The sequence below is a fragment of the Suricata suricatta genome, chromosome 8 (assembly GCF_006229205.1).
Source record: "Suricata suricatta isolate VVHF042 chromosome 8, meerkat_22Aug2017_6uvM2_HiC, whole genome shotgun sequence".
Taxonomy (NCBI): Eukaryota; Metazoa; Chordata; class Mammalia; order Carnivora; family Herpestidae; genus Suricata; species Suricata suricatta.
Window position 1 is genome coordinate 127,142,167 of NC_043707.1, and position 27,411 is coordinate 127,169,577.

At 51.3% G+C, this 27,411-nt stretch overlaps 1 protein-coding gene across 2 annotated transcripts; it reads right to left on the minus strand.

The window, feature by feature from the left end:
• Window positions 1–988: 988 nt before the first annotated feature.
• Window positions 989–24,212, minus strand: CDA (cytidine deaminase). Of its 2 annotated transcripts, none has more exons than XM_029948201.1 (5): window positions 24,130–24,196; window positions 23,707–23,862; window positions 12,228–12,339; window positions 6,024–6,081; window positions 989–1,865 (listed from the first exon to the last, which is right to left on the minus strand). In XM_029948201.1, the coding sequence occupies exons 1-5, from the start codon at window positions 24,170–24,172 to the stop codon at window positions 1,749–1,751; spliced, it is 486 nt and encodes a 161-aa protein (XP_029804061.1). In that variant the 5' UTR covers window positions 24,173–24,196; the 3' UTR covers window positions 989–1,748. The 2 variants fall into 2 exon arrangements, with proteins under 2 accessions (XP_029804061.1, XP_029804060.1); XM_029948200.1 differs by lacking the exon at window positions 989–1,865 and adding an exon at window positions 3,690–4,137 and having other exon boundaries at window positions 24,130–24,212.
• Window positions 24,213–27,411: the final 3,199 nt, after the last annotated feature.

Consider the following 27,411-nt stretch of genomic DNA (forward strand, 5'->3'; position numbering starts at 1 on the left):
GGGTCTGGGAGAGTTGTGGAAAAGCCAGAGAGCAACACCGGCAGGTGCTCCAGAAATGAGTAGAAAGGACTCGTGGGGAATGGGTGATTTACCTGTCCATTTCCCATGCTCCTGGCAGTTTGCTTGCCTAGGAAAGAGGAAATCTATGCTCTATTCTTACCAGCCATTGAGGCTGGTCTCAAGGCCAACTTCCGGGAAGGATACCCAGAGCCATCAGCCCCCTTTAGAGGGCCAGCCTGGCTCCTTCCCTTAGTCAGTCCTCACCTTCCTAATTGTGTGTGTTCACGAGAGAAAGAGACAGACAATATTGATCACCAGTGCAGCAATGAGAGTCCCCTCTGCGAGCCTCCTCACACCCCAGAAGGCAGCATGGCACCCTCCACCGTGCCCACCTTGCACTCGGTACCCACCTGGATCGCAGTTTATATTTTCGTGCATTCGACCTCTTTACACCTCTCTTCCTGTCAGACTGTGAGTTAGCTCCTCAAGGGCAGAGACTGTTTTTTATATATCTTTCTCTTTGCAGTATTTGCCACATAAAGGATATAAATAAAGGCAGCCAAGTACCAGCTGTGAGAGAATGGGAAAACTACTTGCAGTCAGACAGACCTGACTTCAAATTCTAGCTCTGCCACAAGTTAGCTGTGTGACTTTGGGCAAGTGGCTTTACCTCTTTGAGCTTTGATGTGCTCGTTGGTAAGGTGAGGACATATACTTTGAGTTGGATGAGTGAGGACTAAGTGGGTCCGTCGATGTTACACACGTCAGCACAGCTTGTGGCAAAGATCACGCACTGTTTCTAGACCGCAGTGGGAGTTACAGGACCTGGATTCGGGTCTGAGCTTTGCCACAGCCCTAGGGCAAGTCACTCAACGTCTCTCAAGCCTAGTGCCCTTCTCTGTAAGAAGTGGGGGGATATGCACTTCACTGAGCTGCTGAGCACTTTAAATAAAAAAAAGAATCCACGTGAAAGTACTAGACGCACAGCAGGTCTTCAGAGATACATTTTTACCCTGTCTAGACAAACGCATGCCTTTCTCTTCATACTTTGGAATCTCTCAGATACAGCCATTTAGGTGGATGGCATCCGGTATTCAGGTCTAGCCCGAGCCCCAAACAAATGCTAGAAATGGCCACCGGCAGTTCAGCTCAGCCCAGCGGGGCCTCCCATCTGGAGGAACAAGAGGCCTAAAAACTCAGCTCTCCACACCAGAGGGTACACGGTTCCACGGTGCCCATCTCCTCTCCCAGCAGAGAATACCCAGGTCTTTCTGTAAAGACAAATCACCCTGTCGTCCTAAGAGTTGTGAACAATGAAAGAAACAGAGCAAAGTGTGCACTCCCAAATCAGGCTGTTCCGTGATGTCTGTAACTAGAAAAGTCCCTCAGGGCAGGATGGAACCTTCGGAAGGCTGACAGGGGAGAGTTCCAGACCTGGCTGGAATTTTAAAGCAGGACCACGGGAAGGAGAGGAAGGGATGAGTGCTCCTGTCCCGGAGAGGAAAGGTGGGCTGCAAGGAGGGACGTTGGCCCAGGACAAAATGAAACCCGCTGTCGTTTCGGGTGAAGACCGCCATGCTCGGGTGTAACTTGGAAAAGCCATCTGTGCCCAGCCCCTGGAAGGCTGGGGCCCGGTGGGCGGATGTCCCCAGGTCTGCGTGAACAGCTTCACGAAGTTCTCCGGGAGCTGTCTCCTTACGCACACGTGGACACCCAGGCTCTTCCGGGTGGTGGGTGCTCTCCGGCCTTCACTGGATCTTCTGTGGGCCCATGGACCCGAAGGGGGCAGGCAGCAGCTCCAGGACTGTCCTGACAATGTATGTGCCATCCGGCTTGGTCATGTAGACAGCCCAGTTGGTGCCAAACTGGAAAAGAGGCAAAGCCAGCGTGAGGGAGGCAGCGCGACTGAGGGATTAGGACTGACCTGGATTTGAGTCTGGCTCTGCCTTTAATGGGCCTCTGTGCCTCAGTTTTCTCATCTGCAAAATGGGGACGACAATAGTCTTACCTGGCCCAGTGAGCTTGAGGAGAGAGCCAACAGGAGAAGGCCTGTTGAGCAGTTAGTGCAAGGGCTCCGCACCTTGTTGAAGGCGAGCAGGTGATCTGTTCTGTGAGGAGAGACTCACCCAGGGCTTCACAGGAACAGCATCTAACCCCCAGGCCAGACCTCCGGCCATGACAAACAACACCTAACACCTGCTTCCCTGTAGCACCTTCTCTGCCCTTCACAAGCACCAGCTGTCACCGGCCTGCCTCACCACACGCCAGATATTGTCCGTGCGTGATTTCGCTCTCTGCCCTCGGAGGTAGGTGCTATTATTATTTTTTTTCTTAAAGTTTATTTCTTTTTGAGAGGGAAAGTGCAAGTGGGGGAGGGGCAGAGAGAGAGGGGAAAGAGAGAGACTCCCAAACAGGTTCCACACTGTCAACACAGAGCCTGAAGCGAGGCTCGAACCCACGAATCATGAGATCATGACCTAAGCAGAAGTCAGCTTAGCTGATTGGGACACTCAGGTGTCCCTGGGCAGGTGCTATTATGATCCCCATTTTAGGCTTAGCAGGGCAAAACCAGTAAGGCGAACATTTTAGCCCAAATCTGTCTCCCCGTATCTCTTTCCCCCTTCCAGGAGCCACCACGTGCTTGCTGTTGGATCTTGGGCAGATGATTAACCCACCTGGGGCTCAGTGTCTTCATCTGTGAAATGACAGAACTGAAGAACGTGCTAGGCAGGAAGCTGGCTGTGGGCGATGCAGAGCCCCCGAGCTGCTCTCACCAAACTGGGGCTCGGCCGGGCCGTCGTGTTGGGAGAATTACAATGGGCGGGAGGCCCCTGCATGCAGTGGCCGGCACACAGTAGGTGCGCAGTTAATGGAAGCCGTTCTTCCTGACTGCCGGGTCGTTCCTGACCGCTCAGCTCCGCAGGCCTGCTGTTCTCCCACGTGTCTGTCTGAATCACTACATTATCACCAGGCATGTCAGTCTTTGGCTTTTTTTTTTTTAATATATGTTTGTTCATTTATTTGAGAGAGAGAGAGAGAGAGAGAGAGAGCTGGGGAGGGGCAGAGAGAGAGAGGAAGAGAGAGAATCTCAAGAAGATTCCGCACTGTCAGCAAAGAGCCCACCAAGGGGCTCGATCTCACGAATTGTGAGATCGTGGCCTGAGCTGAAATCAAGAGTTAGACACTTAACCGACTGAGCCATCCAGGTGCCTCTGGCTTTGGCTCTTTAAAACATTTATTTCATTTTATTTTAAGTTTTTTAAAGTTTATTTCTGAGTGAGACAGAGAGTGAGCAGGGGAGGAGCAGAGAAAGAGGGGGACATAGAATATGAAACAGGGTCCAGGATCTGAGCTGTCAGCAGAGCCTGATTCAGGGCTCGAACCCACGAACCGTGAGATCATGCATGACCTGAGCCGAAGGCGGACACTTAACCAACTGAGCCACCCAGGCACCTCCTTTTTAAAATATTATTTTTAAGTATATTTATTTACTTTGAGAGAGACAGAGACAGTGCTAGTGGGCGAGGGGCAGAGAGAGGGAGACAGAGAATCCCAAGTAGTCTGCGCGCAGAGCCCGACACAGAGCTCAAACTCACAAAATCTCAAGATCCCGACCGGAGCTGAAACCAAGAGTTGGACACTTAACTGACTGAGCCACCCAGGTGCTCCTGGCTTTTTTTTTTTTTTAATTAATGCTTTAAGAAAGGCAATTTTTCTGCTTGGCAGACTCTGCCTGAGGACAGGGATGAAAGGTGAGTGGTGTGACTCTAAGCGCCAGGTCCCTGGCCCCCAAACTTCATCTCTTATTATTTGCAATTTGGTTACAGTTTTGCCTCTTCCTCCTTCAGCTTTTTCATCCACCTTCTCTCATTTGCCAACATCTAATCTGTTTGGAGAAAACAGCAATGAGCAGCTGGACCAAGCCGGGGCCTTGGCAGCCAGGGAGCTGGCATCCTGATGTGGCTTCCTTCCATGGCCTTGGACATGACAATGGTGCTGGAAGCCATTTCTGCCCCTCCATTTCCCCTCCCCCGCCACATGGCGATGACGTGCATATTGTGAACTCAGAGCCTTTATGGTGACATTTTCAGCTGAATTTGGAAAGTGAGTTCTGCTAACTGTGTCTGGTTTGCAGGCCTGGTAAGAAGCAGAAAGAAAATGGAGATGTTTGCATTGTCCTACAAATGCTTTGAAAGCCCAAGGCACAGAAGCAAATGAAAGGGGCTGTTAACCTTACTCCTCCCCCCAATTAAACAACCCCAAAGCAGAAGCCCCTTTGGAACAAGCACCGTTACGTCTCCTCCGTGGCCGGAAAGACTCTGTCTGGTCATAGAACCATAAAGGCAGGGCGGCGGCTGTGAGGAGGGCGTCGTGGTCAGCCAGAACTGGCCACGAGTGCCCGCGCGCCACCCTCCAGCTGCGGGTCCTTCAGCAGGTCATTTTGCTTCTCTGAGGAGTCGCGGTAACCACCAACACTTCCCCCATGGGCTGGGGCGGAGATTACAGGAGATGCTGTACTTAGAAGGCCTGATGATGTCACATCGAAACTCAAGGGCCTCTGGGATTCTCCCAGCTGGAGGCTTTAACCTTTTGGGAGCCTGGAGGACACAGACCCCACCCCTCCCCACAGTGTACACATGTAGAAATACTTCCGCTGAGTCAAGAATAAGAACTCATCGAATCCCACCCCCGTTTTTGTTTTTGAGAGAGAGAGAGAAAGGGAGGGCATGGAAGGGAGGGTCAGAGGGGGAGAGAGAGAATCTTAAAGCAGGCTCCAAGCCCAGCTCGGAGCCAGACATGGGGCTTGATCTCAGGAACTGTGAGATCATGACCTGAGCCCAAATCAAGAATCAGACGCCTAGTCGACCGAGTCACCCAGGCTCCCCATCATTGAATCTACTTTTAACCATTTTAAGGATACAATTCAGACCCTTTTTCTCTTAGAAATACCCCCTCTGTCCCATGGCCTTTAAGGCCCTGCCCCGTCATTCCTCCCTCTCACTCACTGTGTTCTAGCCTTTTTACCCCTCTTACAACGTAATCAAACTCACCAAATGTATGGGCATTGACCTTGCTGGTTCCTTTGCCTGGAAATCTCCTCCTGTAGACCTCTGTCTGCCTCGCTCTTTATTATTTCTCTCTCTGTTCAAATGTCATCCCCAAAGATAGGCCCTTCCTGGCCATCTAGAGCAGTGGTTGGCTGGGGCGCCTGGGTGGCTCACTTGGTTAAGAATCTGGCTCACTCTTGATTTCGGCTCAGGTCATGATCTCCTGGTTTGTGAGTTCAAGCTCTGCATCGGGCGCTGTGCTGTCGGTGCCGAGGCTGCTTCGGATCCTCTGCCTCCCCCTCTCTCTGCCCCTCCCCTGCTCACACACACACCACACAGTCTCTCTCTCAAAAGTAAATTAAAAAATAGAAAAAAAAATTAAAGTAGCTGTTGGGAAACTACTTTTCTGTAAAGGACCAGATAGGAAATATTTTAGGTTCTGCAGGCCACAGGGCTTTGTCAGAACGGTTCAGCTCTGCTGTCTTAGGGCCAAAGCAGCTATAGGCACAAGGTGAAGAAATGGGCGTGGCTGTGTGCCAATAAAACTTTATTTACAAAAGTAAGAGGTGGGGCTGGATTTGCCCTGAGCCAATGTTTGTTGATCTATGACTCCTTTTTCTTCATTCTCTTCTCCACAGCCCTCACCACTCTCAGAAATTCTGTTTATTTTGCCCCTTATTTGTTGTCTGTCTCCTCTACGAGACCGGGAACTGTGAGGGCGGGGCCTGGCTTGCCTTCTCACTGCTGTCTCCCCAGAGCCCGCTAAGGCCCAGCTCACAGTACACTCTCGCAGTCAACTAGTGGATGAAAGAATAATTCCCAGAGATTGATGCAAGCTGGGGACAGCCCTGGGTCAGCCAATGGGGCGACAGGACAGTAGGCGTGTGTCCTGGCTGGCCGCCTGCCTTTGCTCCCACGGCCTCGGAAGGCAGGGAGGGACCTAGCTGACATCTTCCAGAAAGGAAAGGCGTTTACCTCTCTCATGACTTGCCTGCAGGCTCCGCATGGTGAGATAAAATCATCTTGCAGGTCACTGTGGGGGGAAAAAGAGAATTGAACATGGATCAATTTCTCCTGAGACATGAGGACAATTCCTGAAATCTGGGCCCAGAGTTCTGGCCCAGCTCCTGATGAAGCCAAAGCCCACCACGCGGTGTCTGTGGTTTCGCCGATGCAGAGGCTCTGGAGAAAACACAAGGTGGTTTTCCACACTCCCGGGGGCAAGGCCACGGGCAGGCCCGCTGTTTTCATTAGTGCGTCTGGAAAATGTTTCGTGAGCACTTGCTGTTGCCCACACGCCAGGGACACAAAGGTTAAGAAGAACTTGTGTCTGGCCTTCGGGAGGTCGCACAGCCCAGTGGACAAACTAGAAAACTAAATGAGTTATCATTTTAAACAAAATGCAGTAAGGATGCACAGGAGAGGAGAGGATCTGTGCCCGAGGAGCGACAGAGAATATTGCGGAGGAGGTGGCCTTCGGTCTGGTCTTCGGAGGAAATGCAGGGTTCGTAAATCACCATTAGTGAGCACCTACTGTGTGCCGGGATCGGTACCAGGCACTCGATGCACACGATTTCTTTGAATTCTCAGGGCAACCTGAGTATCAGAATGACCATTTTACCTGCAAGAAAACAGGTTCAGTGACATGAAGTAACGAACAGAGGTGCTAGTCTGAAGCCCCGTGTTTTTCTGTGCTGGCAAAGGAAACAGTATATGCAAAGCCCCTGTGGCATGAAAAAAATGAGATGTGCGAGTCAAAGAGGAAAATGGGCTCCTCTGCCTCTCAGAATGGACACACCTACAGGCAGTCCTCCAGCTCTGAGCAGGACAAGGGTGACACGTAAAGCAGGTGAAGAACAGTAGGAACCCCCAGGCCTGCCAGAGCACCAGAGGCCATGACAGCGACCATCGCCGCCCTTGCCCTTCTAGACGCACAGCTCTGTGAGATCTCTGCAAGAGAGATCTCTGCAGGAACACTGGGCTTAAATTTTGGCTTATGGTCGGCTCCTCCTTTTGCTAAGCATGTGTGACTTTTTTTTTTAAGTTTTTTTTAATGTTTTTTTAATTTATTTTTGATACAGAGAGAGACAGAGCATGAGAGGGGGAGGGGCAGAGAGAGAAGGAGACACAGAACCGGAAGCAGGCTCCAGGCTCTGCACTAGCTGCCAGCACAGAGCCTGACGCAGGGCTCGAACCCACGAACATGAGATCTGACCTGAGCCGAAGTCGGAGGCTTAACCGACTGAGCCACCCAGGCGCCCCTAAGCATGTGTGACTTTAACCAAGTCGTTTTAATCCATCCAACATGTGTTTCTTGGCTTGTAAAACACGGGGAATCATGTCACCTACTTTGTAGGAACGCTAGAAGATACAATGAAATAACTGTAAACTCTAGAGTGCTACACACATTCTGCTCTTGCCTGTACTACTAGGCACTTATTCCTTTACACGCATAAGCTCTCATAATTTTAGTACCTTATTATATGCAAATTTATTATATATGACTTATATATAATATATTTTAAAAATTTTTTAATGTTTATTTAATTTTGAGAGACAGAGAGAGACAGAGAACGAGCAGGGGAAGGGCAGAGAGAGAGGGAGACACAGAATCCGAAGCAGGCTCCAGGCTCCGAGCTGTCAGCACAGAGCCCAATACGGGGCTCAAACTCAAGAACCATGAGATCATGACCTGAGCCGAAGTCAGCCACTTAACCAACTGAGCCACCCAGGCACCCCTTACATATAATAATTTAAAATTCACTTATGTATATTAACGATTATTGTATTATTTAATATGTGCCTAAAAGGTCCCGGGCATCCAGTAAAGCACTGAAATGCATTATCTCATTTTATTTTTTAAAACTTATTTTGAGAGGGATAGAGACAGCACAAGAGGGAGAGGGTCAGAGAGGGAGAAGACAGAGAATCCCAAGCAGGCTCCACACCACCAGGGCAGCACCTGATGCAGGGCTTGAGCTCATGAATCGTGACACTGTGACCTGAGCCAAAACCAAGAGTTGGGCGCTTAAGCCGCTGAACCACCCAGGTGCCCCTGTTATCTCATTTTAATTGACAAATATTTATTGGCGCTTTGCACCAGGCACTGTCAGTGCTGGAGATACAGCGATGCACAAAATAGACAAAGCTCATGGCACTCAGGAGTTTTTCACTAGTGAGAGGGGCCAGACAACCAACCAACCAACCAACCAACTAACCAACCAAACAACGAAGCATGTATCAAGTGGAGATGGACACAGACAGTATGAATTGCATAAAGCAGCTGAGGGGAGAGACAGTAATGGGTGCTATTTTATAGAATCCTCACGATAACTCGCTATTATATATGGGATTCCAGTCAAAGAAAGGTTCTGCTCCACGGAAAGGTGGGTCGTCTCTGAGCATGCTCCCAGCTTCAGAAAAAAGGCCCATGGGGACGTGAGAGGGTAGGGGACATGACAGGGCGGGCACCCCTGCCCAGGATGCACACTCAGCCGAAGTAACACTTGTGATCACCAGGCTCTGGCTCTGGCTTCCAAACAGTCTTTGGAGGCTGGATTTGGTATTATTTTTTTACTTCTTCCCACACAGACTGACCATACTAGACGGGCCCGGGAAAAAAAACAAGACCAGTCAGAGAACCTCTACCTTCAGGGCTCTTACTAGTTGGGAGGGGAGATAAAGTCTGCATGTTAATACTGTAACATAGGCAGGCTGTGGTTAAGTCCGTGGGAGAGGTGCTCTGAGTGAAATTCAATCTCCCTTCTATGACCTGTAAGGCCCTATATGATCTGGCCCCTGCCAAGCTCACCACTTCCTTTCTCAATCTTGTGACATGCATGGCTAGCTTCCCAAAGGACAGTTCCCTGGACAAGGTGAACTGTATTAGGGTCTTCAATGGGGTGGAGTGAACACGCTTCAACCACCAAAAGTCACGAGATACCGCACCCAGGCAGCATAGCTCTGAGAGGTGTGACAGCCTGGTAAGAACACTGGCCTACCCTTACCTTACACTGCACTTCTCCATGCCAGACGCCATGCTGAGGACCTTAGGTGCATTAACTCATTTCATCCCCTAACAACCGCGTAAGAAAGGGGTGGTGTAGGGCCGTTATAGGTCGTGAAGATGACATGACCTGACCTGCCAAAGTCACAGACCCTAGACAGAACCAGGATTTGAACCCAGGACTTGTGGACCCTGCCTTTGGTAGTTTCATAGCTTACAAAAGTAGTAAGGATAAGGTTAAAACAATAGTTTTTTTTAAATGTTTTATTTATTTTTGATACAGAGAGAGACAGAGCATGAGAGGGGGAGGGGCAGAGAGAGAAGGAGACATAGAACCAGAAGCAGGCTTCAGGCCCTGAGCTAGCCGCCAGCACAGAGCCTGACCCGGGGCTCGAACCCACGAACGTGAGATCTGACCTGAGCCGTAGTTGGAGGCTTAACTGACTGAGCCACCCAGGCGCCCCTAAAACAATAGTTTTAATGTTGGTTTGTTTTGAGTGAGAGAGAGAGAGAGCCAGAGCATGAGTGGGGGAGGGGCAGAGAGAAGGAGGCACAGAATCCAAAGCAGGCGTCAGGCTCTGAGCTGTCAGCACAGAGCCCGACACCCACAAACTGTGAGACCATAACCTGAGCCAAAGTTGGACGCTTAACGGACTGAGACCCCCGGGCGCCCCCGAAACCATGGTTTTGCTTTGTTGCACACCCTGTGCTAGGAAATCACTCCCTGCATCCTCACGACAGCCTCGTGGGTCAGTATTACTCTCCTCCTTTCTACAGATGAAAAGCTGAGATCGGATTCTCGGGTAACAGCGGAGCAGGATTTGAAACCAGGTCTCACTAATCTTGGAGCCAGGGTTTTTAATCATTACTCAACATTCCCTCCTAGAGTTAGGATCCAAAGGCTGGAAGAAGACGCCTCCCAGAAGCCTCTGGGTGAGGCAGGACGCCTACCACCTCGCCAGCCCTGTGCTGGGCTGTGCTGAGCTTGACAGTGTCCCTGCTTTGTGCTGACTGTGGTCACACGCTGGGGCCATCCTTATCAGATGCCACGGGCTGGAAATCTATCGACTTTGATGGCTGTGCTGGGGCCCCCACGGGACAAGCTTAGCACCCCATTAGCAAAACCCCAGCCCAGGCTCTCCACCCTGCGTCCTGGAGATCTCGAAGGGGCTCTCTGAAGCTGTTCAGTGTTAACAAGGGAGCTGGCGCTTTCTGCTCATCCTGTAAACCCCATGCTCTCAATTTAACAAGTCATTAGTGCAATAATGACTACATGTCTGGCTCAGGGACACCAGTGCGGGCTGAATCCCTGGAGCAGAGCGGTTGGGTGTGAGAAAAATGCAGGTTTTATGTAAATAAGGACACTTGCTAATCACTGCTAGCAATACTCAGTCTTTTTAAAAAGTAGATAATGACCAGGAGAAAGGAGTGTTTGATTTAGAACATTCTAAACAGAGCAAGGCCACTGTGCCATTGGCCTCTATTTCACCCAATATCATTGTTTTCCTGGATCAGTTTTGGAATTGAGTTATTCTCCCCTCCTCCCTTTTAAATAAAGCATAATCCACATTCTGAGCTCTGCTCATCTGCACAAAATGTTCCCAGCACGGCCTCATTTATTCCTCCCAAAGCCGAAGGGAAGCCAGGACAGACCTTGGTGACAGGGAGGGCTCTGGGAAGCTGGGACCTTCTCCATAAGCGCACCTTGGCTTCAGTTACTCAGGAAAATAACATTCAACAACCCCATCCGCCTCAGGGCCAGACTGAGACAAGGTTTAGTATTTTATCAGGAAATGGGGCGCCTGTTGGTTGAGTATCTGACTTTGGTGCAGGTCATGATCTCACGGTTCATGAGTTTGAGCCCCGCGTCCCATTCTATGCTGACCGCTCAGAGCCTGGAGCCTGCTTCAGAGTCTGTGTCTCCCTCTCTCTCTGCCCCTCCCCTGCTCACGCACTGTCTCTCTTTCTCAAAAATAAACATTAAAAAAATTTTTTTAAATAAAAAAAAGAAACAGGAGCTTGTTTCTGTCACACGGCCCCCACTGACCTTGGACTAGGTCTGGGGCTTGCATCTCTGCTGGCAAGGCCCTAGAGCACCCTCACAATGAAGAGGTACTTCACTCCTAGTACATAACCCCTGTGCCTGCATGTCCTGAAAGACCAATACGTGGTCAGCCATGCACCCACTTTTTGAATGGATTCAACATTTCTCGGGGCATTTTCCCTACACCATTAACTTGCTATGAAAACTCTCAGACAGTGCATAGGTACACACAAGAGGAATTCACTATTAAATTGGAAGTGTAACAGGGTCCAAGCTAGTAAAAGAGCCCATTCACGTGCTCAAACCCTAAAGCCACTGAGTCTGGGTCCAGAGCCAAGAAGAGCTCAGCGAGCATCCTGTGAGGGTCGCACGTGGGAACTTGGATATTCATGTCTGGGGCATGTGGAGCGAGTAGATGAATGCTATTACTGTCAGCCAGCACCTGGGCTGGAATCTGATCAGTGCGAGCTGTCACCTGGGTTTACCTGGCTGTCACCCTCCCCACCCTCCTCCCCTGGCTTCTGTTTGTTGTCCTGGTTCTTGGCACTCAGAGGTGGGCAATGGCAAGGGCAGTAGTCAGCTCTCACAGTGAAGGAGCCCGGAGCAGCTCAACGAGAGCAGGGAAGAGTGATTTCCTGGCACCCCATGGTGCCATGGAATGAGCACAGAATGAGACTCCAGAGATCTAGTTTGGTCTCAGCTTTGCCACTCATTCCCAGGAAAGTTGCTCAACTTCTCTGGGCCTCAGTTTCCTCATCTATAAAATAGGGGTAGTGGAGTCTATACCAGGTTAAGTTTTAGGGCTCCCTGGCTTTAAGTTTCTATGCTGCCTTTCTGTTGTATCTTGTAGGCATTCTGTTGTCGTTTGTACTGTTATTAGAACAAAGACCACACCTGCTCTTGAGTTAGAGGTGCCTTGGTTGTTCACCTGCTCTGTAGGCTCACTGAGGGCACAGTCCATTTTTGACTTAACTCTTTATCCTCAGCACTCTGTCAAGCCCGACAGAGCCTGACACATAGGAAGTACAGAATAAATGCGTTAGATGAACGCATGAATAACACATGTATGGTGAGTGATGGCCGAGTAGAGGGATGGATACAGAGGCAGTCTGCCTTTCCTACTACTTACCTGGAGATAGCGATTGCCCTGAACTCTCTGTGCCCTTCTGAGATGGCCTTCTGGATCGCGGTCCGCTCTGCACAGACGCCCATTGGGAAGCAGATGTTTTCAATGTTGCACCCTGAGAAGAGAGGAGGGACCCAATGACATTTCCAGCAGAACCCCTTCCCATGACAGATGTTGAGTAAGGGGCTTCCAGTGCAGGGAGGGACCGGTGACTCAGAGTGGGCAATCCGACAGGAAGCGCTGGGAGGCTCTGGGACACACTGGTGTCACGGCCCTTCCCAGACTAACCCCCACCCTCGTCACTCACCCAGTGCCTCCGTCTTGAAGCACGGCCTGGGAGCAGGGGTGGCAGAGCAGAGCAGATGAACCTTGTCCCCTCTCCCCAGCAAAAGTCAAGGCCAAGGGAGATACTAAGGTTTAAGAAGATGGGCAGAACCCAGCCCCAAGTCTAAGAGACAGAAGATTCAATGATGGGGCATGCGCAAAATTTTCGGTGCTGTTTACCAGCTATCAGAGTTCATCCGAGTTCCGTGTGAGTTGTGTTGCAAAACGAACTGTCAAAACCAACAAACTAACAAAGGAACTCCTAAGCTTTGCAAGAGGTGTCTGTGATTACACAAGCCTGGGGGCAGTGCCAGCCCTCCACTGGGAGGCACGCTGCTAAGGTAGCATAGTTCATAGGAAGGGAATTTTCCCCAGTGTTCCTCTCAGGAGCGTCCCTGGGGGACAAGGGGCAAGGCCTATTCCCATGACACAAAACAATGGCCTAGTCAGACTGGCTGACTAGCAAACTCCCCATTTTCAGGGAGGTAAGGGCGTGAACAAATGGCCACAGAAGCTGGGATTCCCCCTGATTGTCGAGATGTGGTCTGCGTCGCTCTTCATAGCTTGCCTTTCTCCCTGAGTCAGAGATAGTTTTCCCCAGGATTTATTTTTTTCTTCTTCCTTTAAGTAATACAGGTGACCCCTATTCCAATATGGCCACTCACATGGCCACTCAGCTAGAGACTGTATTTCCTAGACGCCTCTGCAGCTCAATATGGCTACGTGACTAAGTTTTGGTCAATGGCATGTGGTCCAAAGTGAGGTGGGAGAGATGTAAAGAGATTGGTTGATTGCCTTTTGCTTCCTTTCTTTTACCCTCTACAGGCTGGGATGAGGTGCGACAGCTCTGACCACGTGGTTTATGATCATAGGGACGGAGAATCAACAAGAGAGAAGGCACTAGAGACCCTGGTCCAACTCATGGATGGAGCAGAGTTGAGATGCCTATGTGCCCTGGCGCAACTGCCTTCTCTGAGTTGTTATGTGAGAGAAGAGGAGAATTCCATTATGTTGGACTCGCTGTACTTTGGGATTTTTGTTAGCAGCTTTACTTAGATCTAACTGATCGAGAAATCGGTACTTAGAGAGTGAGATGCAGCTTAACAAAAAGCATCTAAGACACATGGACTTGGCTTCGCGGTTGGGCAATACAGATGTGGCAAGCAAGGTGGAGAGCTGTTGGCCTTGTTACCCTGTGGCAGAGGGTTTGGTAAGGACTCCCCCTGCAATAACCTGAGGGCGGATTGTGTTACTTGTTGTCTACCTTTAGGATCCTTCTACCTGACAATGGGAATCAGCCCCGTGGTGCAGTCTGATGAAGGGGGTCACCTTCTCACTCAGTCTACTCCTTCAAGGCCTCAAGGCAGCCACCATCAAAATGACCCAGCAGGTGTGGGCCAGGCAGAGAAGTCAATCAGTAAAAAAAAAAAAAAAAAAAAAAAAGGGGGGGGGGGGGGGGGGGGGCGTAGTTGGCAGGCTTAAGAACCATGCCGAGAAAGAATCTCTGGGAGTGGTACTTCTGTACAGAAGCAAATAGACCAGAAGATTTCTAAGTTTTAGATAGAATTGGCAAGCCAGAGAAGCCAAAAGTCAATCCCTAAAGAAACCCCTGGGTCCCCAAAACGCCACCATCAGAAGTGAGCCAACAGAGCTGTGTGCTCCCAAGGAGGTCACTCTCTCCAAAACCCACTTTGGATGTGTGGCCAACGATAGGACAGTCAAGGAAGAAGCTCCCAGGGGGCAAAGCCTGGAGCCCCAGTGGTCAAGGACCTGGGGGTCACCACCAGGGCAGAAAGGGAAGACAGAGCGCATGCCAGGGCACGGGGTCTTCTCACTTCTTGCCTGGCACAGACTGGTGGCCACCATGTGTGTCCTGTTCTTCTCCTCTTCCTGTTGGGAAATTTGGTGACTGTTATTCTGTCCTACTCTTTCCTGTTCCCACTCCACAGTGAATATTGTGGGAATGTGAACTGAGGTGTGGGTGATTACTTTTAGTTTTGGGGCCAGTAGGGCCATATCCACACCTGAGCAGGGAGACCACTCTGCCTCCACAGCGTGCTCTTAGAGCGGGGTGCAGTGACTGGGTGGGACTTCGGGCTGTGTCTCTCAGGAAGGTGGTAAGTGGGTCCTACGTGTGGAAGGAAGGACGTACACAGACACTTACAGGCCACAGGCAGTTCTGTGGCAAAGACTAACTGCTCCCAGGGTTCGCTGTCCCACTAGAAGCCGCTGGAGTTGAGTGGGGCACATGACTGCCCAGCTGGAGACCACATTTCCCAGCCTCCCCGGAAGCTTCATGTGATCTTGTAGTTTTAGTCAGTAAGATATGATGGCAGTAATGGGTACAAATTCCAGATGCCATTTTTGTGGGGACGTTGCTTGCTCCCCCTTCATCTTTCCCTTTCCCAGTGGCTGGGATGTGATGATGTGTCCCAGTTTTGAATACGTGGGTGTGGACACCACTCTAAGGATGGCAGGACATCAAGACAGAAGGAATCTGATCTCCTGAACAACTGTTGTGGAACACAGAGCAGAACAGTCCATATGCCCAGGACCGCAGCCCACCCCTGGTCTGTGAGACGAAAGAGGTAAGCAGCCATCTTGTTCCAGGCACTGTCTACATGTGTTTCATCACCTGAGACTGCTCCTTACCTATGGCACTCCCTTTTTCTAAGTGATCATGCAGGATTTTGTTTCTCTTGAATTCACCAGATTTGGAAATTGTTTGGTCATTCTCTCCTTATATACTTTCCCCTACAGAATCTTCTGCCCCTGCATTATTGACATGGAAGTTGTTTGGGGGGGTTCGATGAATCATTTGATTCATCAAACAACATCATGGTTCTCAGGATCACAGGCATTCATGTCCAGTGGAGAGCAATGGGTGTCACTAGACAGCCTGCCACACCCTGCCATTCCCTGGGGTGGGTACCTCTGCTGCAAGTGCCCTCCTAGGGCAGGATAAAAGCGTTTGCTAACAGTTGTGCTTAAAATGGTTGGATGGGGCACCTGGGAGGCTCAGTCGGTTAAGCGTCAGGCTTCGGTTTAGGTCATGATCTCACAGTTCCTGGGTTCGAGCCCCATGTCGGGCTCTGTGCTGACAGCTAGCTCAGAGCCTGGATCCTGTTTCAGATTCTGTGTCTCCCTCTCTCTCTGACCCTCCCCTGCTCACACTGTCTCTGTCTCTCAAAAATAAATAAAAAACAAAGAACAAAAGGCTGATTAGTGTTAAGTGAGAACAGGTTTGGACTTCCGTTTTTGGGTTTGGGTGTCCATACTGGGCACCAAAGGGTAGATGACAGGGAGTATATATTGTTTTCACAGTGTAGCACCTTTCTCCTTCCTGTCCCCAGGGGAACAACCCTCACCTGAGTTCTCAACACTAATAAACAGGAGCTGCCATCTTTTTCCTCACATGACTTTTTTTATTAGTCTAAGGATGAGTGCCTGATCCACACTGGGCCAATCAGAGTTGAGCACCTAACTCACTGGGCCAATCAGAGCCAGGCACCTTACCCACACTGGGCCAGTCAGCGTTCTCTGTGCCAGAAGTTCCGTTTCTCTCGGAGACTGAGAGTGTGGGCTGGAGCCCCACTGGTGGCCTGGTTTCCATTCATTACGGAGGAGCCCATTAGGAGACAATAAAATGGACACACTGAAGAATGGATGAAAGATGAGAGAGGACCGGAAAAGAGTCTGGCCTGGCGCCGTTGCCCCTGAGGCCCTGGCTGCACACCAGCTCTCCCCACACTTAGGAGCCAAGATACCCTCCTATTGTCTAAAATAGTTCGCAGGCTGTCTATGTGTGGTTGACAAGCACACAGAAGTCAGTTAATAGAGGTGGGATACGGGACAAAGAGCAAGCAGGGAGTCGCAACTCGGAAAGCAGTGGTTGACATATATTGAACGCCACACGTTTTTGACTTTGGCCAAGCCTTGTTCACATTCCGATGTGAGTTGCTATAGCCGGGGTACTGGCCCTCTCTCGGGGTCAATGGAAGTTAAATGAATAAGTGAATACGCCTCTTTGCTCCCCACCTAGTCTCCCCAGCCAGGTTCTGGATGCCTGTCTGAAATGACTTCCTTTAAACATGCCCTTGCCTGCCCAGCTCACTTGTGCTGACTTTGGCCTGGCTGCATTTGACTTCTGCCTCTCCCAGAGGAAGATCCTTGCTAACTTTATCCCCCCACTTCACTCCCTGTCTGGCAACCACCCCAGCCCTGCCTTGTCCCTGACTCAGGGGCACTTTTCCTGTTAAACGTGAGTCACAGAAATCTTGGGTTTTGCAGAAGGCTCATCCCTCGTGACAATTGCCTGTGGTCGCCTTTGAAATTCAGAATGCCCTCATCAAGAGAAATGTCCCTTAACTCTGTGTGACAATTTCAAAGGGCCAGAGCCCACTCATACACCCCACTGCCCAAACAGAGCTTTGCAGAAAGAGCCCTTGGGTTCTGTTCTGCCCGGGGACCCTTTGCCCCACAGGCCCTGACAATTTGAGCAAGGAACTAATACCTCCTCAAGACTCAGTATCCTCATTTGTAAAATGAAAGCGATGGCGCCTTCCTCAGGGAACTCTCACGAGGATGAGTTGAGACCACGCACATAAAGCAATCAGCGGAAAGCGGAGCATAGGAAGTGTGCAACTGGGGGCCACTGCTGCTATTACTGGCACAGAAGTCCAGGTTTGGGTGGTGGTAGGGCTGTGTGGCTGAGCTTCTATTCCTTCTGGATAAGGTGTGACAGTGGCCCTGCCTCTGGCCTTCAGGCACTTTGAACTCCTTTCTTCGACTACAAGGTCCTATATAATCCGGTGCCAACTGGTCTACCTCCTGGACTTCATCTCCTTTTGCCCTTTTTATTTTTTAATTTTTTTAAAAAATTTATTTTTGAGAGACAGAGAGAGTACGAGCAGGGGAGGGTCAGAGAGAGAGTGAGCCACAGAATCCGAGGCAGGCTCCAGGCTCTGAGCCAGCTGTCAGCACAGAACCCGACGTGGGGCTCGAACCCACGAACTGTGAGATCATGACCTGAGCCAAAGCCAGACGCTCAACTGACTGAGCCACCCAGGTGCCCCTCCTTTTGCTCTTGAGGCCTGAGGGCCTTCCAGCTGTTCCCCAAGGATGCCAAGCACCCTCCTGGCATATGGCGTTTGCTCCAGCTGTTCCCACTGCCTGCAACTCTTTTCCCGTACTTGCCTGTGGTTCACCCTAGTCCTGTCTCTGCTCAAATGTCCCCTCCTCAGAGAGGCCTGCTGTGCTCGCCATATCTCAGATCGCTTCCTCCCGGCACCACTTCCAACCCTCTCTTTTCCTGGTTTAATTTCATCATAGCCCTTGACACTTTCCTGAAATAAATGTCTTGATTGTCTAATTCTGAAGTCATGGTGTAAACCTCCCCGGTGCCGAACGCCCAGGGCCTGGAGCAATGAGACCCACGAGGCTCTCCATTACCTATTATCCACTGAGTGGAACTTCCCACGCTGGTGGGTACAAATGTACAAAGGAATCATTTCATCTGGGGCCTCCAGCAAGTTCAAGTGGAATTTCCTCCTCTTGTTCAAAAAGAGAAGAAGAATAAAGGGGAAGAGAGGCCTCCGCCATGTACTGTGATCCTTCTGCTTCTCTCAGCACAGAAAACAGGTTGTCACGTATCCAGGCAAAGCAATGTCATGGCCAGCGTGGCCTTTACTTACTCTGAAACACCCACGCGAGACAGGCTGGCCTGGTGCCTAGTCAGGGATCCATGATTGTAAGGTTGGACCAAATAATACTAGGATGATAGGCCTGTTGTTACTAAGTGCTTTCTTTTCCTCCTTTCTTCCATTGTTTTTCTTTTATCTGCCGGGCACTCTGTGGAACACGTCTATCTGTGTTATGTCACTGAGCCTTTTGACAACTCTGCAGGGCAGAGACTGTTATAACCCCATTTTAGAGAGGGTGAAGGCTGAGGCTGCTGGCAGGGAGCCTGGACTCACATCTTGACCTGTTGGAAACAAAGGGCTGGCCTTTTTCTCGAAGGCATTTCAGGGAGGACGTGCCTTAGAGTGGGTTTGGTGCTCCAGGCAGGGCGCGGGTCTGATGTCATCAAGCCATCAGCAGGGAAAGAAGCTCACAGAGGTGATTTGGGCCTGGTCACCCAGAGAGAAGAGCAGTGCTGGAAAGCACTGACCCACTCTCTCCTGAGGGATCTTAATACACTTGGGGCGGTCCTTGTCACACAGTGGGGGCGGGGGTGGGGACAGCATCTTCTGGACAGCTACTTAAAAGATTTCTCAGAGGCACCTGGATGGCTCAGTCGGTTAAGCATCTGACTCTTGGTTTCTGTTCAGGGAATCGAGCCCTGCATTGGACTCTGAGCTGACAGTGTGGATCCCGCTTTGGATTTTCTCTCTCCCTCTCCCTCTCCCTCTCCCTCCCTCCCTCCCTCCCTCCCTCTCTCTCTCTCTCTCTCCTCCCCTGAGTATGCACTCTCTCTCTCTCAAAAACTTTTTTCTCAACCTAACTCCTTACTCCTGGAGTTTCTGCTTCAGTAGGTCTGGGTCAGACCCCAAGAATTCACATTCCCAGCAAGGCCCAGGAGGTGCTGAGGCCCCAGGTCTGGGACCATATTTGAGAATCACTGAACCAGAGAAACGTCCTGTCCCTGTGCTTGAGGCAATACTACACTCTTTCCATGTTCCTACCTCCCTGCCCTCGGCATAGGCAACACACAGTGTCACATATGAATTATATTCTAACTCAACTACAGAGTGCAGGGTTTCAGTGAAGCTCATCTTTGTAATGAGCTGGTTTTGAGTGACAGTGGAGAAGACCAATGGATGAGCTGGGGGACAGGTGTGGCGGGTGTAAGGAGGGCTGTAAGGACAGGAAGCCAGTTAGAGACATCTGTTTTGACTTACCAGGAAGTGCTATGGGGGCGGGGCAGGGTTCTTGGAGAGCAGTCCTGGATAAGAAGGGGACCCCAGGGAGGGAATTGGGAGGCCAGGGGCTGGCCCAAGGGAAGACAATGAAGGACCAGATGTAAAGGTTAAAGCCAAGACAGGCTGGATTCAGCGATTTGCCAGGACATCTTTATGAATCTTTTTAGAAATGCAATTTGTTCCTTTCAGAATTCCTTACAGCTGATCCAGTAAAGTGGCTTGTCCCCGAAATGGCAAAGGGGCATATAGAGTGTGAAACCCCTTTAGGGAGAAGGAGTGAGGGAAATAGACCATTGTCCCAAGGACAAACTGGCCCATCCCTTGGGTGATGCCAGGAAAGGGTGGTCTTCTCGACTCTCCTCTGCCGCACCTCCATTGTGCAATGGAGCGTTGTCCTGGGGCTCCATCTCTTCTCTCTGTGTCCCCACCCCCTCTCCCTCTGCAGCTCTTCCTTCCCCCTTAGGCTCCTCCTTCCCTGGAGCTTTGCTGTGGGGAAGGTAACAGCAGGTTACAGAAGGTAACAGTTGGACCGATCACCAACCTGGTGGTCCATCCCGGGGAGGGGGCGGGGGCACAAGGCCCTGGTCAGCATCGAGGGGAAATGATCACTGCTACAGGGTCAGGACAGCAAGGCTGTCAGACTTGCTTCTGAATTGCATGAGACACCAGTGGCCTCCGAGGAGGGAAACTCCACACGGGCTGGGCTTTGGTGCAGCTGGAGAAAGTCACAGAACTGGGCAGACCTGTCGCAGGATCAGCTATATGCTCAGCATCTAAATCCAGCGGCTTCCTCTCTGCCTCCTAATCATCTCTAATTCACCCCATCATGCCCTGTCAGGTCTCCTCTGACCGTTCTAGGTCCCCTCCTCACCAGGCCCTGCCTTACTACCATCTGCCCTCCCTTTCCATCTACAGAAGGGATTCTGGCCAATGCCCTCCATTTGTCCCCGTTTCTCTACACACTTTCTCTGTCTCTGCACGTGCACCCTGTGACAATGGGGCAGCAGAAAGAGCACGGCCTCAGTTATCTTATTCGTAGAGGATTCCTTTGGCTTTTGCTTTGGCACCTCCACACTCCTTCTAGTGGTAACAGACCCACCCAGCCCTCACTGGGAAGGGATGTGCGCTGGGCCAATCACACTACTCTATCAGGACAGCAGTGATTGGCCCAGGAATGTGCATGTGATTGGAGATGGACCAATCAGAGCTCTTCCTTGGAGTTTTTCCATCTCAGGCTATTGGAGGAGAGTTCTTTCCTCCCTACTTTTGAGGCTGTAAGAATATGAACCAGAGTCTGCCTGCACTCATGTCCCCTGATGCCTGGAAAAAGCCCACCTACAGGATAAGAGAAAGAAGCAAGCCCCCAGAAGCATAAAGAAGGGCATGGTGACATCTGAGTTCCTATATCCTGCTGTCCTTGAGATACGATCTACCCTTGCCCATTATGGTTCTGGTTGGTTTCTGTCACTTACAACTGAAAGTGCTCTAATGCATGTGACACTCACTGTCTCCCTTCATGTGGTGGCTGTGAGATTACAAGAGATCTTCCGTACCAAATGCTCAGTGAACAATCAAGTTCAATGCATTGTAGCTATTAATACTGCGGTCAGTCCCTGCCCGGGATGCCCTCAGCGCCATCCAGTTCTGCCTCCAGCTCGGCCCCTTGGTCACACCCCCTTGATCCCCTAGTCTGCCTGGCTGAAGCTCTATAACGATATTCCTTTCCTGCATTCTACACCGCTCATGCCAAGCCCAGTCCATTTGTCCCATAGTATTTTTCTCAGGTCCTTCCTTCCTCTTTGTTCCACTGGCCACTGCCCTAGTCCAAGTCATTCATTCATTCTTTCAACAAACCTCAACTGATGACATCTTACAGGCTGGGCGATGTGCTCGTCCTGTGGATGATCAGCAAATAAGACAGACATCCTCCCCCTGACACTCCCCGCTCTGTCTTGGCCCTCCTTGAGTACCTGTCAGATCAAACGTCCTTGAGTTCTACTCTCATGTTACTCTTCTTCTTTGCGTTCCTGGTTTCCTACTTCCTACCTCATCAAATCTCAATGTCCGTGCTTGGCCTTCACAAGTCATCCACAATCTGCCTCCAGAGAGTAACAATACAGTGATACCTTTAATAGTAGAAGGAGAGGAAGCAGCCACTACTTGTGACAGCCTTCTTGTGGGCAGAAACTGTGCAAAGCATTTTATGGGCATCAAGTTGCTGAAAGCCTCACAAGCTGAGATTCCACAGCTGATCAGCACAGGCACCAACCATCAGGGACGACCCGGGGCCGAGCCGGGCTCGGCAAAGCAGCTCTGTTCACGGCCATCCGGAAGGTGGGCACACCAGCTTCGGCTGAACACATTTGGGTGGCGGGTGTTGCCTGGTGCCACATAGCTGATGAAGACCAGCACCAGGCTTCAAACCCAGGAGCCCCTAAGTCCAGGGCCTTCACCCCATCCCAGGGGCCTCCCTAAATCCCCACTGCACAACCAGGTTCTTCCCTGCGATTTAAATAGGCCACACTCCCACTCACCTCATTCGTCCATTCCCTCAGTCATCGGCTGAGGCTTTGCTTTCCAACCATGCCCGGTGTAAGGGGAGAGACCTCCACCGGGGGAGAGACTATGTCATTTCTGCTCGTTGCGATGATCTCCCTGGTACTGGGCCCGTTACCTAGTGCGTCACAGTACTCAGCAAATATTTGCTGAATGAATGAATCCATGCAAAGAGGTGCTGGAAAGAATCAATGGCCGATTCAATGTTCACGACCCTGGAGCCTCGGGGCCGTGTGGGCCGCAGGGTTGTTTGTGGTGGTGGTTAATGTTTAATACTCACCTGAGCCACCAGGCCAGGCCTGAATTCGCACAAGATGCAGGGGGAGTCTTGATTCCCTACAGGGGAGCCAAGGTGGAGTCAGGGAAACTCAGGGTTAGAATCCCAGCTCTGTGATCCTGGGCGTTTAGCTTCTGTGAGCCTCAGTTCCCTTCTCTGAGTTCTAAAACTGTCTTGCAGGGTTGCAAGTGTTAATGGATAACATTCCTCACCACCCGTTCACGTCTTGCACTGCCTCCAGGTTACTTCTCTGGCTCAAAAATGTTTAAGACTCAGGTAACTCAAGAAACCGGAAAGAACCTCAAAGGTAAGAGATAGCTTGAACAGCAAGAAGGGGGACCCTACAAGAGGAGAGGGGGCTCCTAGCCAGACTCACAGCTGAGTGGCAGTGGGGGCGAGGGGCTCACAACTGGCCTAGGCTGCTGGGGGTCACCCATTAGATGTACACATGTGAACTTCTTTTCCTTCCTTTCCTTCCTGCTAAGCAGAGGCAGCTTCTGGGCAGCAGGGCTGGGTGTCCCCATCTGCCCACTGTGCCAGTTCTCATGTGCCCCCAGAGAGGCGGGGAGGGGCACGGCTTCCCAGCCACTTCCTCACCGTGGTCCCCACTGTTTTGAATGAAAATGCCTCCTAGCTTAGAAAAACAAGTCTGAAACTTTTGTTCTGAGTGAGCTTTTCTGTAAAACCAACAAACCAAAAAAAAAAAAAAAAAAAAAAAAAAAAAAGGAGCTTAGGAACAGATTAGTGCTCTAGACTCCAAATTCCCACCCTCCCCAGGCCGGCACTCACTGCTGGTCACCCAAACTTCGCCTGGCTTCCTTCCTTCCTCCAAGACCCTCTGCAAGGCCCGAACCCCACTAACAAGTCATCGTCCCTCATTTTCTTTCCTAGCACAGCAGGTGATGGGAAGAAAGCAGGCTTTGGGGGAATCTCAGCCCTGGCTCCCCCACCAGTGCCCCGTGCGACCTTGATCAAGTTGTGTCACCTCTTTGGTCCACAGTTTCTTCACTGAAAGGTGGGAATAACACGGAGGTCAGTGGGTGCGAGGGGAGGACTTGCTGATAAAACCTGTGGAGGCCTTAGCGGGGTGCCACGAAGATGGGGGCGGGGGTCAGAAAGTATCAACTCGCTCCCTCCCAGCACTGAGGTACAGCCCGCCGGTCCAGCTTCCCTCCCCGTCCCACCTCTGGCTTCCCAGTCCTCTAAGCATTAGACGTCGCTGCATCCGAGCGGCACCTGTGCCCCCACGGTCCGGGACAGCAGGCAGGGCAGGGGCGAGTGGCAGCGTCCCCGGGGAGGCCCGGCTGCGCGCAGCCAGAGCTGCCCTCGGCTCTGCAGCCTCCTATCCGTCCTCCGGCGCCCCCTGCCCGGGCTGCGGCCGAGGGGTCCGGAGCCCCGCTCTTACCCGAGAAGATCCTCCCGTCCCGAGTGAGGAGTGCGGCCCCCACGCGGAAGTGACTGTAGGGGCAGTAAGCGGACTTCTTGGCCTCCCGGCAGGTGAGCAGCAGCCGCTGGACGAGCTCGGGCTCCAGGGCGCAGGCGGGACGCTCCTGGGCCATGTCTGTGCCCCAGCGCGGCGGAGGCGCAAAAGCCCGTTAGCAGCCAGCTGGCCAGGCCCGCGCGACGCTGGCTCCTCCCCCGGCGCGTGGGCCTGCGGGGGCACTGGGCGGGGCCGGGGTGGGGCCACCCGCTCCGCCCCCAGCTCCCAGCCCGTTTCCGTCCCAAGCCTGGGGTCCGAGGGTGTGGTGCCTTACCCCCCTCCCCCGGCACCCCCCCTCCCCCGCTTCCCCGGGCGTGGAAGGGTGCGACTGTGCCCACGCGTGCTTACCCTCTCCCGTGGGGACCACTGAGGGGCCAGTGGGACGGGACATGGGTGACCCTGCGCAGGGGGGCGACACACGCTCTTCAGGAAAGAGGCTGCTGGGGGTCAGTGTGAGTCCTGGAGAGTCCAAGCTCTAAGAGTTGCAATGCCCCTCTTTGTTGAATCACTGGGGGTTGTGATCAGGCTGAAAGGGCGGAGCCGGAGCAGCCACGCTGGCCTCCTGAGGCAGAGTGTGAGATAAAGCAATAGGACCAAGTTGCTTCTCTATTTTCACCCATTTTCCTTCCAACTCTGGTCTTAACCCAGAATTTAAAAGTATCTCAGCTGAAGGGAACCTCTGAGGTGGTCTACTCACACTTGCTCATTTTTTTGTTGGCAAAATGAACATTGGGTTGGTAGCCAAAGAAATGGATTTGCCTACTGACATCACCACTTTCCACATGCAGAATCGCTGGCTGGTTCTTTTTATTTTATTTTATTTTTAAAATTTAAATTAAATTAAATTAAATTAAATTAAATTAAATTTTAATTTTATTTTTTGTCTGGTTCTTTGACCTTGCTGAGCCAGTTTCCTCATTGCTACAGCAAGGATAGTGATGGTCTCTGTTCTACAACCTCGGATTATAGAAGAGCTTGAGCTCTGGAGTTTAGTAGACCTAAATTTGAAGTCCAGTTCTTCCATTTATTAGTCATATGATCTTAGGAAATCAATAACCGCCTCTCTCTGCAGCCTCAGTTTCCTCATCTGTACAGTGGGTGCACTAATAGTGTCTTGCAGGGTTGTCACGAAGATCAAATGAGATAATGTGTGCACAGTGAGCATGGTTAGAGGGTCCTGTGACATCACGACAGTAGCACACTTTGTGACTCCATGCAAATAGGGTTATTAACATGAAGTGACTTGGCCAAACTTACCTAGGAAAAGCAGAGAACACCAGATAGAATGTCCAGAGGCGTCCAAATATCCACAGACCCCCAGGAAGTAGGACTGAGTCAGCAGCTTCTCTGAGGGCTTGGATAGAGAGTGGGGAAGAGAAAGGAGGGAACGTAGAAGGAGGGGAGAAAATGAGGAGCACGCCCATGTCCCGCATGCTGACATCTCCGGGCTTTGCAGCCCAGCATCTTCCTGTCCTATAGCCTGGAGCTCTCACCATGTAGAGATACAGACAAATTGGGCAAAGTCGACCTCATTTTCCTCTCCCCTCCCCTCTCCTCTTCCCTCGTTTCCCCCACCCCCTTTCTACACATCCAGCCTTTAGAGAAGCAGCTGGTTCCTTCCTGCCTGCTGTTGGAATTTTCTTCTGGTTCTACACCTTTGGCTTTTAGAGCAGTTTCTTGGATCTGAAGCAGGGCTGGCAGAGAAACCAGCCGTGCCCCCTGGCTTCTCTATCCTGGCACTACCCAGCCGCCCCAAGGACCCCTCTCCTAAGGCTCCAGGAAAGGAAGCAAAGGATGTCTGGGGACCATGTGTGCCCATTCCACGTGGAAGTAATTCTAAAGCTTTGGGGGGCCAAGTATCATTGCAACAGGAGAAGGGGTGGAGGCCCCACTGGCCTGTGGGGCTGTCAGGAACCCCCACAGGCAGTGCGGTTCCGTCCCCTGCCCTGTCTAGGCTCAGCCCCCCCCCCAGGACTGGGGCTGGACTCCTTGGCTCAATAGCATCAAGAGAACTCGGATGACCTCCAGGCAAATTATAGCTTTGGCTTCTTCGGAGCTCTTTACTTGCACCTGGTCACATGTAGGGACAACAGCCATTCCAAACCCAGCTGTAAGGGGCTAGGAAGCTAGTAGTCGTTCTAGAATTCCTTACAGAAGGGGCTTCGAGTGCCCTTCTGGAAGGGGAGAGGGGGAAACATGTATAGAGCTAAGTTTTAGATCAATAATATTAACAGTTTCTAAACATGCTTTAATTTCCACTCTACCTAAAATTAAGAGAAGTTAATTGCCCAGCTCAAAGGATAGGAAATCTAAGAAAGGTGTTTTGAGTGGTGGTGCAGATTATCAAGGGCCAAAGGCCTTCCTCCTCCGCAAGCCTTTCCTCTGTGAGGCGACCCACCACAGTCCCTCTGTTAGAGCTCAGATACCATTAACTTACTTCTTCACCCAAGGAATGAGCTGACTTTTATTAAGCTCTTTTCATGTTTCAGACCCTGTGCTAAGTCCATGGTTTGGATGATTTCCTGTAATCCTCACCACAGGTAGATGCCGGCAATATCAGTGGCCGTGTTTTACTGAGGAGGACACCTGAGCTCACGGAGATCAGAAGGGGATCTCAAGCCCGAGTCTGCTTGCCTCCATCTAAATGAATTGCGGGCTCTGGTCTGTCCCAGAACTCACGGAGAACTGGCATAATGGACCAGCGAGGGGAGGAGGAGGGCAGTCCTTGGCATCAGACCAGACAGTTTGAATCCTTCTCTGGCCTCTTATTACCAGCTGTGCACCTAGGCAGGTTGGCTCATTGCTCAGTGTCCCTCTATCCTCCTGTATACAAGGTGCAGGAGTGGTCCCACTATGGCGCATCATGGTGCCCAGACTCCTTTGCTGCTCAAGAAGGCTTCCCATTCCTTTCATCATGGTTCCCGTGGGGGAGACCATCGGGTGGGCTATTTGTCACTGTGTTCCACTGCCTGGTAGGTATAGGCAGTTGGCGCAGGGTAGCCTGTCAGACCTCGCTTTCCAGCTGAGCAGTGGGAGCCCACGGTTTCTCCCATCACGGTTGCGAAGCCAGGAGGATCTGATTATTGCTGACAGCTAGACTGTGCTCTGGGTTGAGAAAGCTTCCCTGTAAAGTGAAGCTGGGTGGAAAAAAGCAGAGCCGAGAGATGGAGGGGGGAAAACAACAACCCTGATTTTTCTCTGGGCATCTGGATTTGGCCATGAAGACACACTTCTAGGCTTCCTTTCGACTGAGCAAATACGCTCACTTCTTGCGTAACCTGTTGGAGTTTTGTTTCTGGCAACCCCATGGTCTCGAGACCAACACACTACTTCCTGGGGTTGTTGTAGAACAGGAAGTGAGGTTATCAATGCGAAGCTCCTAGTGCACTGACTGGCGCATGGTGATAGTGTTAGTTCCTATTATAACGGGTACCGGGTGCTGGGCCCGGTGCAGGGTGCTAGGGAATCCGAGGTGAATGAGATTTGGAAACCGGGGGACTAACCTCACAATTAGAGTTGGAACTTTCAGTCCTACCCCCTGACTTCCAAGGAAAGGAGCGGGGTTGGAGGCTGAATCAGTCACCAATATCCAGTTATTTAATGAAGCTATATAATAAAGTGTCCATAAAC

Excerpts from the sequence above, each read along its gene's own strand:
- CDA (XM_029948200.1), bottom strand. The coding sequence starts at position 24,172 with ATGTCCCGTCCCACTGGCCCCTCAGTGGTCCCCACGGGAGAGG. Across the intron at positions 12,340-23,706 it reads GGACGGGAGGATCTTCTCGG|GGTGCAACATTGAAAACATC; the intron begins GTAAGAGCGGGG and ends CTCTCTTCTCAG. Across the intron at positions 4,138-6,023 it reads GCAGGCAAGTCATGAGAGAG|GCCTGCAAACCAGACACAGT; the intron begins GTAAACGCCTTT and ends GCTTCTTACCAG.